This window comes from Astyanax mexicanus, chromosome 8 (assembly GCF_023375975.1).
Source record: "Astyanax mexicanus isolate ESR-SI-001 chromosome 8, AstMex3_surface, whole genome shotgun sequence".
Taxonomy (NCBI): Eukaryota; Metazoa; Chordata; class Actinopteri; order Characiformes; family Acestrorhamphidae; genus Astyanax; species Astyanax mexicanus.
In genome coordinates this window covers 42,685,933-42,700,565 of record NC_064415.1, presented here as the reverse complement: position 1 = coordinate 42,700,565, position 14,633 = coordinate 42,685,933, and the positions used below count along the sequence as shown (strand labels likewise).

General features: G+C 37.9%; 3 gene segments (V, D, J or C); all 3 read left to right on the top strand.

Moving 5' to 3' along the window:
• The first annotated feature begins 7,651 nt into the window (after window positions 1–7,651).
• Window positions 7,652–9,138, top strand: LOC103029510 (Ig kappa chain V-VI region XRPC 24-like). The segment is given in 2 exon segments: window positions 7,652–7,913; window positions 8,057–9,138. Coding segments are annotated over 2 exon segments (417 nt in total).
• Window positions 9,139–9,387: 249 nt separating this feature from the next.
• On the top strand, window positions 9,388–10,422 carry LOC107196916 (Ig kappa chain V-VI region NQ6-8.3.1-like). The segment is given in 2 exon segments: window positions 9,388–9,509; window positions 9,645–10,422. Coding segments are annotated over 2 exon segments (438 nt in total).
• A 228-nt stretch (window positions 10,423–10,650) lies between these two features.
• Window positions 10,651–11,294, top strand: LOC125780424 (Ig kappa chain V-IV region S107B-like). The segment is given in 2 exon segments: window positions 10,651–10,741; window positions 10,880–11,294. Coding segments are annotated over 2 exon segments (408 nt in total).
• The last annotated feature ends 3,339 nt before the right edge of the window (window positions 11,295–14,633 follow it).

The window sequence follows — 14,633 nt, the reverse complement described above, 5'->3', positions numbered from 1 at the left end:
ATTCATAATATGTTTTAAACAGATAATGAATTTTACACAAATATAAATTATGTTACTTTTTATAAAAAAATAAATAAAAACATTATGGAAATTATAGAAAATGAAAATGATATTGTGTGTTTTATGTAAAGTGGTTTATAATTAAGTGCCTCTCATTTTTGTAATATAAACATATATAAAATTGCAAAAGAATGCACCTGCACTTGCAATTTAAACCTATTTCAATTGAACTCAAAATAAACTCAAGGTCAAGTTTTTTTGGTTATTGTGTCCAAATTTATCCTTGATTTAAGCCTCACTTCACTCATTTTGTAATTGCTTATTTCAAGAAATCTTTCTAAGAAAAATATATTTACCCAATTGGTAAATTTGCAGTGTAAATATCAGTCCTTAAAAATAATTAAAAAAATGGGAACATTAATCTGTACATTCTCTTTTGTATTTTGTATTTATTTTTATGTCACTATATTGGTACCCTCTATGGTATGTTTTAGTATTTGAGTCATTAAACACAATTATCACATTCAATTGCTGCAATAAGCTTTAATCAAAATTTGCGTTTAGTTATTCTTTATTTGTTTTGTAAGCAGAGAGATAAACAAAATGTTTAACTCTTTCTATTTAGACTTTAAAGGTCTGGAGCTGGAGCACGCCCAGACCATTCTGTACTACATTTAATAACTAACAACTCATTACATACATTTGTACAGATGTGCAATGCGTACTTCAACAGCAGTAACATTGTTTTTACATGGATGTGTAGCTTGTTTTAACACAGTTATAAGAGACACTTATAATAAAGTAGGATCATATTTAGTTCAAAAGTTAATTTTACACTAAATGCATTGTAATGCATTACAAGTATTTATGATCATCCTTACAAAGCATTATTTATGTTTAGAATATTTAAGTTGTAGTGATAAAAAGTTATACACTTTTTGGAAAACCTTAAATGTCGGTTTAATGAAACTGAAAACAAATTTCTAAACACTGTGAATTACTAGTTACGTTTAAGAAATAAATAAAAAATGTATGTTACTATAGAAAGTCACACATGCTAATGCATGTTTGACTGAAGTATTAGTGCAACACACGAAACCTTGCACTCTAAAGATCATTAAATAGATTATAGTGGAAAGTGTTGCGGTAGGAAAGTGTGGTGGGCTCTATATGCAGTGCAGCGGAGTCTGTTTACTGGATACACACACACACACACACACACACAGCAGTAGCAGCAGCGTGAGCAGTTTGCAGAGCTGATAATGTGATTAGCTGTGAGCTGCTGCAGAGCGTGAGATCTTCTCTGATTGTGTATTTGTGGCTGCAGAGGTTCCACACAAACACACACACACACACACACAAACATATACGCACAGCAAGCAGCAGATACAGTAACAGAGCTAATCCCTTCACACCTCTCTAAACAACATTTATATACCATTGCTGTATAAAATTATGGCAGTTGTTCTTCATTTTGTGTCATGATTTTCTAACAGTCTTAGATATATATGTATGCACTTATAGTGGTATGAAAATACCATGATTATGATCATTTTCATGATTTTTCTTTATAAATCATTATTTGTTCAAATCAGCAATTTCACTTAAACATATCATATATAAGATGGACACAGTGATATTTGAGATTTCTAGGATTCTAGTTTCTAGGATTTGCAGAAAGTGGGCAATAATTCTGTAAACAAAATTAGACAGGTGCTCAAATTTGAGCACCCCAACAGAAAAATGACATCAATATTTAGTAGATTCTCCTTTTGCAGAAATAAAAAAATGTTGTACTTGTTTCTCTGCATGAATGCTTTAGTAGATTTTGAGCATTGTTTAGGGTGTTTAGGGTCGTTGTCTTGTTAAAGTGTCCAGCCCCGGTGCTTTAACTCCAACTTTCTCACTGATTCTTAAACATTGTTCTCAAGAATCTGCTGATATTGACTGAAATCCATGAGAGCCTCAACTTTAACAAGATTCCCATTATCTGCACTGATCAGACAAGCACACAGCATGATGAACCACCACCTAATTTTACTGTGGGGAGCTCTAAGTGTTTATCTTGGAATGCTGTATTCTTTTTCCACCATGCATACAACTCTCCAAATAACTCAATGTTAGTTTCATCAGCACACAGCACACAAAACAAATAAATAAACAATAAAGAGACAATCTGACTTATGATACAGTAAAGTATAGTATAGTGTCAGAGAGATTAAGTTAATTAAAAGCTTTCACTCATTACAATTACCATCCAAACCTAAGTGATCTATTCAGTCTTATTTTACTAACAAACACATTGTGACTATTATAATCATGTTTATTGAAGTGCATTATAATGTTAATATAATTTTTATAAAGATTATAAACTGCTATCATGGACTGTGTGAATACACATAGTGAACACATACACAAACTACATAGATGAACCTAAATCTATAACATTGCAAACATTTTAAAAATAAAAAATAATAAAATAATATTAATATATAAACGATGTATAACAATAGATTACTAGGCCACATTAATAACACATTTTACCTTATATGGTAAAATAAAGAAAGGAAATTCACTGGTAAAAGCTGGTAAAATCTCAATGATCACATACGGTAACCCGAGGTGTTATTCTGAGAAAGTGTGTGGTGAAGTTTCTCTCAGTGTGTTTATTAGGGTTTATCAGAGAGGATGCACCTGCACTCTCACTGTGGTAATTATCTATACTAACTTCAGAACATTTAAATAAACACAGGGTTTAACAGTTAAACAATTATTTAATTTAACACTTTTTTTTACTTCTCATCCTATTAAATGTCACAGATTATTATCTAAACTGATATTTTGCTTCACTTTATTTTTTCTTAACCCTTGTGTGGTGTTCATATTTTTGTTACTCGTTTACTTTGTTACTTGTATTTAATTCAGCAAAATTAAGCAATTCTACATTAAAATGCTTTACACATGCTTCACATGCTTCACCTAAATTGCAAGCAATATAAACAGCTTACATGGTTAATATTTGCCCTTTACCTTTCTTATGTTACATTTCTTTTAAAAAGTGCTACTCTTTTTTTATTAGTTTTTTTAATAAAATGTAAAAGAAAATGAATTAAACTCAAGATATGAGTAGAAAATTTGTTTAGTTTCAAATTTACAAATGAAGCAATGTTTATTAGCCCTTGGCCAAACATACTGTATCTAATATAAATGTGTGTGGGGGAAGGGGGGGTGTACAGTGTGTGTTTATTGAAAATGTGTTTTGATATGTTTTTCACAAAAAAATGAGCCAATGGCAATGAGTTTGAGTTAGAACAAAATATTTTTTTTGTATCATTTAAAGAAAAATGAAAACGGGTCCCACAGACCCGAACACCACACAAGGGTTAAATAATCCTGCCTTATCTGTTTTGTATGAAATGAGGCACATTTTATGCTAAACAACTAAATATTTTACAATTTAACCTATTTAAAAAATAAAGCAAATAACTGAAAATGATCTAATGTATGTGTATATGTACATTAAATATAGTGTAACAGATAGTGTTTAATCCAGTCCCGCTGACTTATAAAGTCAGTTATAAAGGTATTTTTTTATTGTTACAGTCTTCAGTATCATATAGCCTGTCTACATGTTTATTCAATTTATTTATTACCAACTTTAATTGATCAGATATTGCATTTTATTGATAATTGTAGTGATAATATGAGCTATGGCTCATAGACTTCACTATGATACACACCACCGCTGGGGTAAGATCAAAACAGTATTTAGGAGATGATGTATTTAGGAGATGATGACCTCTGTTGGTCAGGATGGGCTTTGCACATAAAAAAAAACACTGATTTACACAAAACACACCAGATTATATTTTTTATAAGTGATAACCACCATAATATCCCCAGTGTATTAAACACCCTCAAATTAAAAACAACTGACCACAAACTACCATTAAAAATATATAAATTTGGGTCATTGTCAAAATAGTGTGCATTTTGCCCCTCAACAGTTAAAATAAAATATGTATTTTATGACGATTAAAATGTAGTAATGTTTAATAGTTTGTTAACTAGTGGGAAATAATAATTAGTTGAGACATTATCAAACCATTAAACAACACAAGTGAGACAATTCAGTGACAATATTAGAAATATTTAAAGGAGCATTAAGGATTATATTTTCTGTAGTAGCTCATTACATGGACAGAAGGTATCATTAAGGAAAAATATGAAGGGAATATGCTGAGTTTTAGCACCAACATTTCTTTTCAGCAGAGCTTCAGTCAGTATTTTATTATTGGAAATGTGTTGTATGTCACAATAATCTGTGTGTGATGTAGCCTTCATCCCTCAGTCCCATTTTTTAGACAGCAACATGCAAACAGTGTGTTGCAGCCATGGAAACAGGCAAGCTGGTTATTTTTCTGCTAAACAGGTAATCACTGAGCTTCAGTAAGGTTGCTAACCATAGCTGAGTATTTTAAGAACACTAGCGTATTAGAGATGGCAATTTTGGACACAAAAACGTTTATATTCACTGATCAGCTACAGAGTACGACTCACCGTTGATTGCCATTGTGTGTCATTCTGGCAACCCGCGTGAGCTTCACATCTGTGGAGGAGTGTGTAAGGTAGAGAACTCAATCCAGTGTTTGGAAATTGGACTCTTGTAGTCATTTCACTCTCGCTCACATTTATTACTGACTGTTCCTTTAAGTGGAATTAATATCATTAATTGCTGAAGAGTCAGGAAGTGTCTTTAGGGTCTGGAAAATAAAACATTGTTATGTTTGTGATGTCACTGATGTCAAAGGTTACTTCCTTAAAGCGGTGTGGTTTTACCAAGATGACAGGGTGGACAGGGATTTCTTGGACAAATTTAAATTGCTTATTATTGAACTAAATATTTTTTTTTTCTTTTTTTTTTTTCAGGAAACACAAAAAAAAGAGAGAGTTTTTATGGCTATTTAAAATGAGATTGATGGTTTAAGAGGGTAGTTTATCATACAGTCGAACAGTAGAACCAACCAGAAACCTTAATCCTAATTATTATTTTTTGTATTTATATTGTAAGAGTATGGCTCTATTTATATCCTATAGCATTTACTGTTAAAATGTTAACTTTATATTATAGTAAAAATCACATTTTCAATATATTTATATTATAGTAAAAAACATCACATTTTAGTTCAGTTAAGGTAGCCTAGACTTAGAAATCTATATAAATTACAAAGCCACATTTTATTTTGATAGTAATTTAATATTTTGATTAAAATCTATGTTTAACTGCCCTACTACTTAAATAATTTAGTTATCATATCTTAAATACCTGATTAGATGAATAGTGAATTACACCCTCAGTTCATTTGTATAAGATAAAATCTTTGGCATATTCTGAATTAAGATTAAATTGATTCAGTTGACTTTTACCGACTTAACTCACCACCCATAAGTAGATACCCCCAAGGCTACCTAAATGATGTGTTTTGTCTTTTAGTATATTAAGGTGGTACAGCTGACTGGCCTCAGTGTTGTAGGCTGTACGAGCAAGTTACTCCTTTCTCTGCTGCAGGGAGTGGCATTGTGTTGGTTAAATGCCAGGCCATGTTTTGAAGTAGCAGAAGTATATTTTTATTCAAGTTACAGTGTATTATATAACTGTCCTTTGGGGGAACCATCCTGAGAACTGTTCTGCATGTAATGACTAACCGTTATGGCTACTCCACCCACAGGAAATGACATCAGCACTGTTTTATAGCAGGGATATTGTAAAGCTGGTAACACTATATGAAAACTCAAACTTGTGAACCATAACATTTTAACTCAAACAACTCAAACAAGATGTTTATTGATACGTTTATTATTTTTATGTTCTCACTGATCCAAGGTGAGTAGTATAATTAGGTCTTTATTATACATGCATTATCATACACATATTATTATGTATCATCAATATACTACTATATACTATCATGTATCAATATACTACTAATATAGAGTTGACTGTTGATTCCAGTAGCTGTGCTGGGAGTGACAGTGGAGCAAGATCAGCTCTCCTGGGTGAAGGAGGAGGGTAAAAGTGTGTATATCAACTGCAGAGTGACTGACCTCACTACTGACTACATCCACTGGTACCAGCAGAAAGACGGAGAGGCGATGACTAGAATACTCTACATCAAGCACGACGGCACTGGACTCACCAATCCCCAGGCAAAGGACTTCACTGTGAGCGTAAACAGAATTGCTAACTCTTATAATCTGAAGATAGACACACTGCAGAAGAGCCATTCAGCAGTGTATTACTGTGCCAGCTGGGAGAGTGGCAGCCACAGTGACGCTAATCACTCACATCCTGTACAAAAACTGCTACAGCATGCAACACTCAGTACAGAGCAGATGAAGAAGCACTAGAGGAAGTACACTAATTCATTAATTAAGTGTAAATACTTGAATTCTCAAAGATACAGTTCCAAAAAATGTATTTAAGTTAAAGAACACAATCCTCCATCTGTGATATAAAATGTAAAGTACTAAACCAAAAGGAGCACCAGAAAGATGCACATATTTACAGATAAACTTAACCCATAGCTACAGTGGTGTAAAAAAGTGTTTGCCCGCTTCATGATTTCTTTATTTTGTTGTTTTTTGCATGTTTGTGACTATAAGTCAAAGAGAACACAAGTAAACACAAAATACAGTTTTGGAATAAAGGTTTTTATTATTAAGGGAGGAAAAAAATCCAAACCTACATGGCCCTGTGTGAAAAAAATGTTTGCAACTGCCAAGTTAAAACATAACTGGTTTATCACATTTGAGTTCTCAATTTCTCTAGTCACACCCAGGCCTAATTACTGCAACACATATTCTCAATCAAGATGTAGACCAAAAGATACTCAAATTCTAGACATTAAGCCAATGTCCAGTGAAATGCATAAACAAATGAGAAAGAAAATATTGAGATCTATCAGTCTGGAACAGGTCATAAAAACATTTTTAAAGTTTTGAGACTCCAGCGAACCACAGTGAGTCATTATTCACAAATAGCCATCAAAAAAATCAGATTTGAGTCCCTTCAGCCTGGTAATGTGAACGTAACCAATGAGATTGCGCAAAAATGGCATAAATTAAATATAAATTAAACATTTAACCCTGTTTACATTTAAGTGTGACAATAATGCAAAAAATAAGAAATCACATGACTGAGCGAGAGTCGAGTGATCGCCGATTTGCCTTCAAGCTGAGGTTTTGAACAAAGATCTTCCAACAGTTGCTGGCTTGTGTAGTGTGAACTTGGCCTTATCTGATCTGTCCTGGTTAATTTACCCAGAAACACTTGGTGCAAGAATGGAATACGCCCTCTACAGACCACTGCAGGATTCCTGGCTCCCATCCGTTCACTTGTTCACATACTTACTTGCATCCAGTAATTTGGCAACTCATTAACCAAACCACCAAACGGCATGTTATAGGAAACCCACATAGACATGGAGAAAACAACCCTCAGTTTTCTTTTGGTGTGTGGTATTCACACACACACACACACACACACGCATACATGCTACCTGCTTTGCCACCATGCAGCAACAGGTTCCTATTAAAAACCAACAAAATTAAATTTATTCTTTAATAAAAATTACCCTGACTGAACTTTTTTAAATAATTTCCACTACAACAACTACTTTGCACTTGTTATTATCAGTTCAAAAGAACCAGAATGCTGACTGATATCCAGGAAATGACATCACTGCTTCACAGATGGGAGGTTTACATTACTGATAACACACTGCCGCTTTAATGAAACAGTTGAGTTGAGGAGCAGGTGAGAGAACTATATAAAACACAGAACTCTCTTAAGTTCTTAAGTAAATGAAAGATGAATGTAGAACTCTATGCTGTTCTCTTCTCACTGGCTGTAGGTGAGTAGTATCTTAATGTTAAATATCAGGATTACAGTGTATTTAAACATATTGGGGTTACAATGTATTTAAATTCATTTTTAAAGCCATATCAGTCTGTCTGTCTGATTTATTTTATTTATTTACTTTAACGTTGATTACAGTGGGTGTACTCGGACAAACTGTGGAGCAAACTGAACTCCTTTGGACAAAGTCACTGAATAAGAGAGCTTATATCAGCTGTAAAGTGACTGGACTTCAGAGCAGCAACTACGTCCACTGGTATCAACAGAAAGATGGAGAAGCTCTGAAAAGGATCCTGTACGTTAATAAAGATGCCTCTAGCACTGTTCCTGATCCCAACCATCCTGAAGCAAAAGACTTCTCTGTGACTCTAGAGAAGGGTGATGCAGGTGATAATTATGCTCTGAAGGTGGGCTCAGTGAAGCTCAACCATGCTGGAGTTTATTACTGCGCTGTCTGGGACTGGAGCTCAAGCAGCCACAGTGAGATAAACTGCTCACATCCTGTACAATAACTACTGTAACTCTGCCAGTGTTCAACCTGAAAGTTGCATAGCACAATCAAATCCATTTTAGTATTCATTGTAAATAAACAGGCACGTCAAATTGTATATTGTGCCCACCTCCTTTTTAATGCACCCAATGTCCATTATATCAGCACCACTGTTCATATAGGAGCACTTTGTAGTTCTGACCCAAAGCTGGGGTCCTGGGTTCAAGTCCCTATCTGGGTGAAGTTGCCTTGTTCTCCTTATGCCTGTAAGGGTTTCCTCTGGGTACTCCAGTTTCCTCCCACAGTGCAATAAAACATGTAGGTCAGGTAAAATGGATATTCGTGTTCCCCCCTACATTTATTTCATTTTCTCCCCAATTTACAAGGCCAATTACCTCCCCCTATCACTAGTGAAGACCCAACACATCCTCCAATACATGTAAAGTCAGCCACTGCCTTTTTTTTTGGAACTGCTGCTAATGCAGCACTGCCGAATAGCATCACTACTTGGGGGAAATTCCGATACATCAGCTCACAGATACCCTGTGCTGATCAACATCACCCTTTGGAGTGATGTGGGAGCGAGCACCACCTACCCACCCAGAGAGAGCAAAGCCAATTGTGCTGTCTCAGGACTCTGGTAGCCGATGGCAAACTACATGGTCATGATTGGAACCAGTGATCTCCCGATCATAGTGGCAGCATTTAGCCCGCTGGATCACTCAGAGCCCAGATAAATTGGATATTTTAAATTGCCCAGAAAATTGTATACCCTAAAAGTTGCTCTGTGTGTTTGATTTAGAAAAACCTAAACCAACTATATGTTACCAATTGAAGTAATTTTTTTAAGTTAGTCTAACAGTTCCCTTTTTACAGTGTATTGGGGAACCATTCTGATAACTGTTCTGCATGTAATGACTGACTGTTATGGCTACTCCACCCACAGGAAATGACATCAGCACTGTTTTATAGCAGAGATATTGTAAGGCTGGTAACATTACATGAACACTCAAGCTTGTGAACCATAACATTTTAACTCAAACAACTCAAACAAGATGTTTGTTGATACGTTTATTATTTTTATTTTCTCACTGATCCAAGGTGAGTAGTATAATTAGGTCTTTATTACACATGGGTTATCATACACATATTATTATGTATCATCAATATACTACTATATACTATCATGTATCATCAATATACTACTAATATAGAGTTGACTGTTGATTCCAGTAGCTGTGCTGGGAGTGACAGTGGAGCAAGATCAGCTCTCCTGGGTGAAGACGGAGGGTAAAAGTGTGTATATCGACTGCAGAGTGACTGACCGCAGTACTGACTACATCCACTGGTACCAGCAGAAAGACGGAGAGGCGATGACTAGAATACTCTACATCAAGCACGACGGCACTGGACTCACCAATCCCCAGGCAAAGGACTTCACTGTGAGCGTAAACAGAATTGCTAACTCTTACAATCTGAAGATAGACACACTGCAGAAGAGCCATTCAGCAGTGTATTACTGCGCCAGCTGGCAGAGTGGCAGCCACAGTGACGCTAATCACTCACATCCTGTACAAAAACTGCTACAGCATGCAACACTCAGTACAGAGCAGATGAAGAAGCAGTAGAGGAAGTACACTAATTCATTAATTAAGTGTAAATACTGAAATTCTGGAAAATATAGTGGTATTTTTTGGAGAAGATCACCTAACAGTCAGCTACTCGTGCAGTGTGAACTTGGCCTTATCTGATCTGTCCTGGTCAATTTACCCAGAAACACTTGGTGCAAGAGTGGAATACACCCTCTACAGATCATTGCAGGATTCCTGACTCCCATCCGTTTACTTTCTCACATACTTATTTGCACCCTTATTTTAACCAAACCACCAACCGGCATGTTCTTAGGAAACCCACATAGACATGGAGAGAGCACACAACCCTCAGTTTCTTTTTGGTTTGTGGTATTCACACACACTCAGACACACCATGCTTTGCCACCATGCTGCAACTAGTTCCTGTTAAAAATCCACAAAATTTCTTCTTCAATAGAAATTACTCTTTTACCTTTTTTAAATGATATACACTACAACAACTACTTTGCACTTATTATTAACACTTCAGAAGAACCAGAATGCTGACTGATATACAGGAAATGACATCACTGTGTCACAGATGGGAGGTTTTCATTACTGATAACACTCTGCCACTTTAATGAAACAGTTGAGTTGAGGAGCAGGTGAGAGAACTATATAAAACACAGAACTCTCTTAAGTTCTTAAGTAAATGAAAGATGAATGTAGAACTCTATGCTGTTCTCTTCTCACTGGCTGTAGGTGAGTAGTATATTAATGTTAAATATCAGGATTACAGTGTATTTAAGCATATTGGGGTTACAGTGTATTTAAATTCATTTTTAAAGCCATATTAGTCTGTCTGATTTATTAATTTATGTACTATAACGTTGATTACAGTGGGTGTACTCGGACAAACTGTGGAGCAAACTGAGCTCTTTTGGACAAAGTCACTGAATAAGAGAGCTTATATCAGCTGTAAAGTGACTGGACTTCAGAGCAGCAACTACGTCCACTGGTATCAACAGAAAGGTGGAGAAGCTCTAAAAAGGATCCTGTACGTTAATAAAGATGCCTCTAGCACTGTTCGTGATCCAAACCATCCTGAAGCAAAAGACTTCTCTGTGACTCTAGAGAAGGGTGATGCAGGTGATAATTATGTTCTGAAGGTGGGCTCAGTGAAGCTCAACCATGCTGGAGTTTATTACTGTGCTGTCTGGAGGGGCAGCCACAGTGAGATAAACTGCTCACATCCTGTACAATAACTACTGTAACTCTGCCAGTGTTCAACCTGAAAGTTGCACAGCACAATCAAATCCATTTTAGGGGAACACTTTATAATACTGTTCCATCGTTAATAGTTAACTAAGCTGCATTAACACCTAAATATTTTCTGTTAACTACCAGGGAGTACTGAGTAATTACTAGATAAAACTGAACTAATGATTAAAATAGTTCACTATTAACTCTACATTAATTACTAAGACTTACATACAGTATCTCCTGGAGAACTACTTACTAATTATGTCTCCTTTATTGTAACTATTCATGAATTACTGCCCAAATCAACAGTACCTACTTAGTTGAAAAACCCTACATGCCACCTGGGAACTATGTACTTGAACAATTATCAAATTATTCAGTGGTGATATTAAAGGCATATTTGAATGAAGCCAGTGACACCATTTGCAGTAGAATTAACCTTAGTTACTTTATTATCTTCATTATCTTCCAAATATTAACAACATATAGTTACATACTACAGTGTGTAGTAGTCTGCTTAAGCTCTGTTTTTGAAAGAAAAAACATGTAGCAATACAAAGAAGACCATAATATTAAAAAAAAGTTATCCAGAAGGCATCTAAGACTCTAAGACTGACTGTAAGACAGTAATAGTTTTTGTTTTAATAATCACTGCTTTAATATTAAGCATCAACCTCATAAAAGTGCATCTTCAGCCTTGCAGTCTCACAGTGATTTTATAGTGCGCACTATCAGGGTAATTACGGTAATTTCACAGCAGACGCAGTTCTCCTGGTTCTGAAAATAAACTAGTAAACACGATATTAAGACCTTTTCCAGCTTATTTTTTTTACCCCCGAATGTGTTTGTGTTAGTTAGCTTGTTTAAATGCGTGTGTGTTAATTAGCTATGTAAGTTCACTACAGAATGGACTGTGTCAAGGCTAGACAGTACTCAGACACGTGCAGATGCAGAACACTGTGATTTATTTTACAGCACAGAAACAACGGGTAGTCAGTATACAGAATAGATTCAACAGGGGCGAACAGCAGCCAGAGAGATAACACGTACCGAATAACGAGGGACAGTCCTGAGGTCATACACGGCAAGGCAATAGAGAAGAGCAGGCAAAAATCAGCAATGGTATAAACAGTCCAGGTAATACACAAAAGATCCAATGTCAGAGCGTAGGCAAAAATCAGAGTCGAGAATAAACAATCCAGGGGTCATACACAAAAGGAAAACATGCAAGAAATAGAAACGCGTTGTACAGTGGAAGACCAAACAATACTCAGCACAGGTATGCGTGTGAAAGGGCTATTTATACGGTGAGAAATTAGTATTCCGGACTTCCGGGAGGTGTACCGAGATCAGGTGAATGTGTGATGTCAGCGTGTGGTGCGTTCTGGGTAGTGTAGTTCGGAGACTGGAGATCGCAGGGAGCACTGAGTGTGGGAGAGACAGAAGCGCTATCAGCATCAGACCTGACATTACCCTCCCCCGACGAGACCGGAGCGGCAGAGACGCGGGGGCGTCCACGGTGACGCCCACCCGACGGACAGGGAGTACAGGCGGGAGTGGCAGGAGTTGCAGCGGAGGCGCCGGACAGACGCGGGCTGCGGGAGTGGGAACCCCGGCGGACCGGAGCCGCGCCGGATAGAGGACGCCTGGGACGGCCCCTAGGTCTGGGAGCTGGCTTACCGGGATGGCGAGCGTGAAAATCGGCCAGCATAACAGGATCCAGCACATCCCCGGCAGCCACCCAGCTACGTTCCTCCGGACCATAACCCTCCCAGTCAATGAGGTACTGTAGCAAGCCACCACGTCGGCGAGAATCCAGCACCTCACGAACTGCGTACATCGAAGAATCCTCCCCCTCCACCGCCGCGGGTGGTACGTCGTCAGGAGCCCCCTCTGCCAGCGGACCCGGAACCACAGGCTTGAGGAGAGAGACGTGAAAAGAATTATTCACTTTATATTGCGCAGGAAGCTCCACCTTATAGGAAACCTCATTGATTTGAGACAGTATACGAAAGGGACCAATATACTTAGGCAGGAGCTTCCTGCAGCACCCCTCAAACCTGAAGTCCCGGGTCGAGAGCCATACACGGTCACCAGGCGAAAAGTGAGGGGTGTCACCACGGCGCTTGTCCGACTGCTCCTTGTAACGTTGGAGCACCTCTGAGACCTGCCGGTGAGTGTCCTCCCACACTTGCTCACTGCGTTTCATCCAGTCATCCACAGCTGGCACGTCGGAAGACACCGCTGTCCATGGTGCCAAAGGAGGTTGATAACCCAGAACGCACTGAAAGGGAGTGAGACCAGAAGTGGAGTTAGTGAGCGAATTTTGAGCTATCTCAGCCCAAATGAGATAACGGAACCAATCAGTGGGATATTTAAAACAGTAAACACGTAAAAATTTGCCTAATTCCTGATTAGCCCTTTCACACTGCCCGTTACTCATAGGGTGAAAGCCAGAAGTCAGACTAACATGCACTCCTAAATGTTCAAAAAATGCCCTCCACACCCTAGAGGTGAACTGAGACCCTCGATCAGACAAAATGTCCTCGGGAATACCAAAGTGTCTAAACACGTGAGTATAGATTGCTTGAGCAGTTTGGAACGCAGTGGGCAGGGAAGGAAACGGGATAAATTTAACACCCCTAGAGAATCTGTCAATCACTGTAAGGATTGTGGTATAACCCTCTGAAACAGGTAGATCTGTCACAAAATCCACAGCTAAATGCGACCAAGGTCGCTCAGGCACTGGTAAAGGCATAAGTTTACCGGCTGGAAGGGTCTTGGGAGTCTTACACTGAGCGCAGACCGAACATGACGTAACGAAAGTGTGTATGTCGGCTTTCATGGTTTCCCACCAATAGCGAGAGGAAATTAACTGTAGCGTGCGCGTTACACCAGGATGACCCGAAGATAGAGCAGAGTGGGCCCACGTAATTAATCTATCTCTGAAACGAGGTGGAACGAACGTCTTTTCCTGAGGACAATCTGCTGGAGGTGGATGACCAGCATTGATTTCCATAATCTGGTCATCCAACTCCCAGCGTATGACAGCTATTTCTACTGAAGGCGGAAGGATACGATCGGTTTCGGTTACATCATTTGCGCTATCCGTGGTGCTGAAAACCCTGGAGAGCGCGTCAGCTTTGGTGTTGCGGGTACCTGGACGAAACGAAATGGAGAACTGGAATCTCGAAAAGAATAGAGACCAGCGAGCTTGACGGGGATTTAATCGTTTAGCGGTTTTGAGGTATTCGAGGTTTTTGTGATCTGTAAGTACTGTAAACGGGTGTACGGCCCCTTCCAGCCAGTGACGCCATTCTTCCAATGCCAGTTTTACAGCCAACAATTCCCTGTCTCCTATACCGTAATTACTTTCGGCCGCAGATAACTT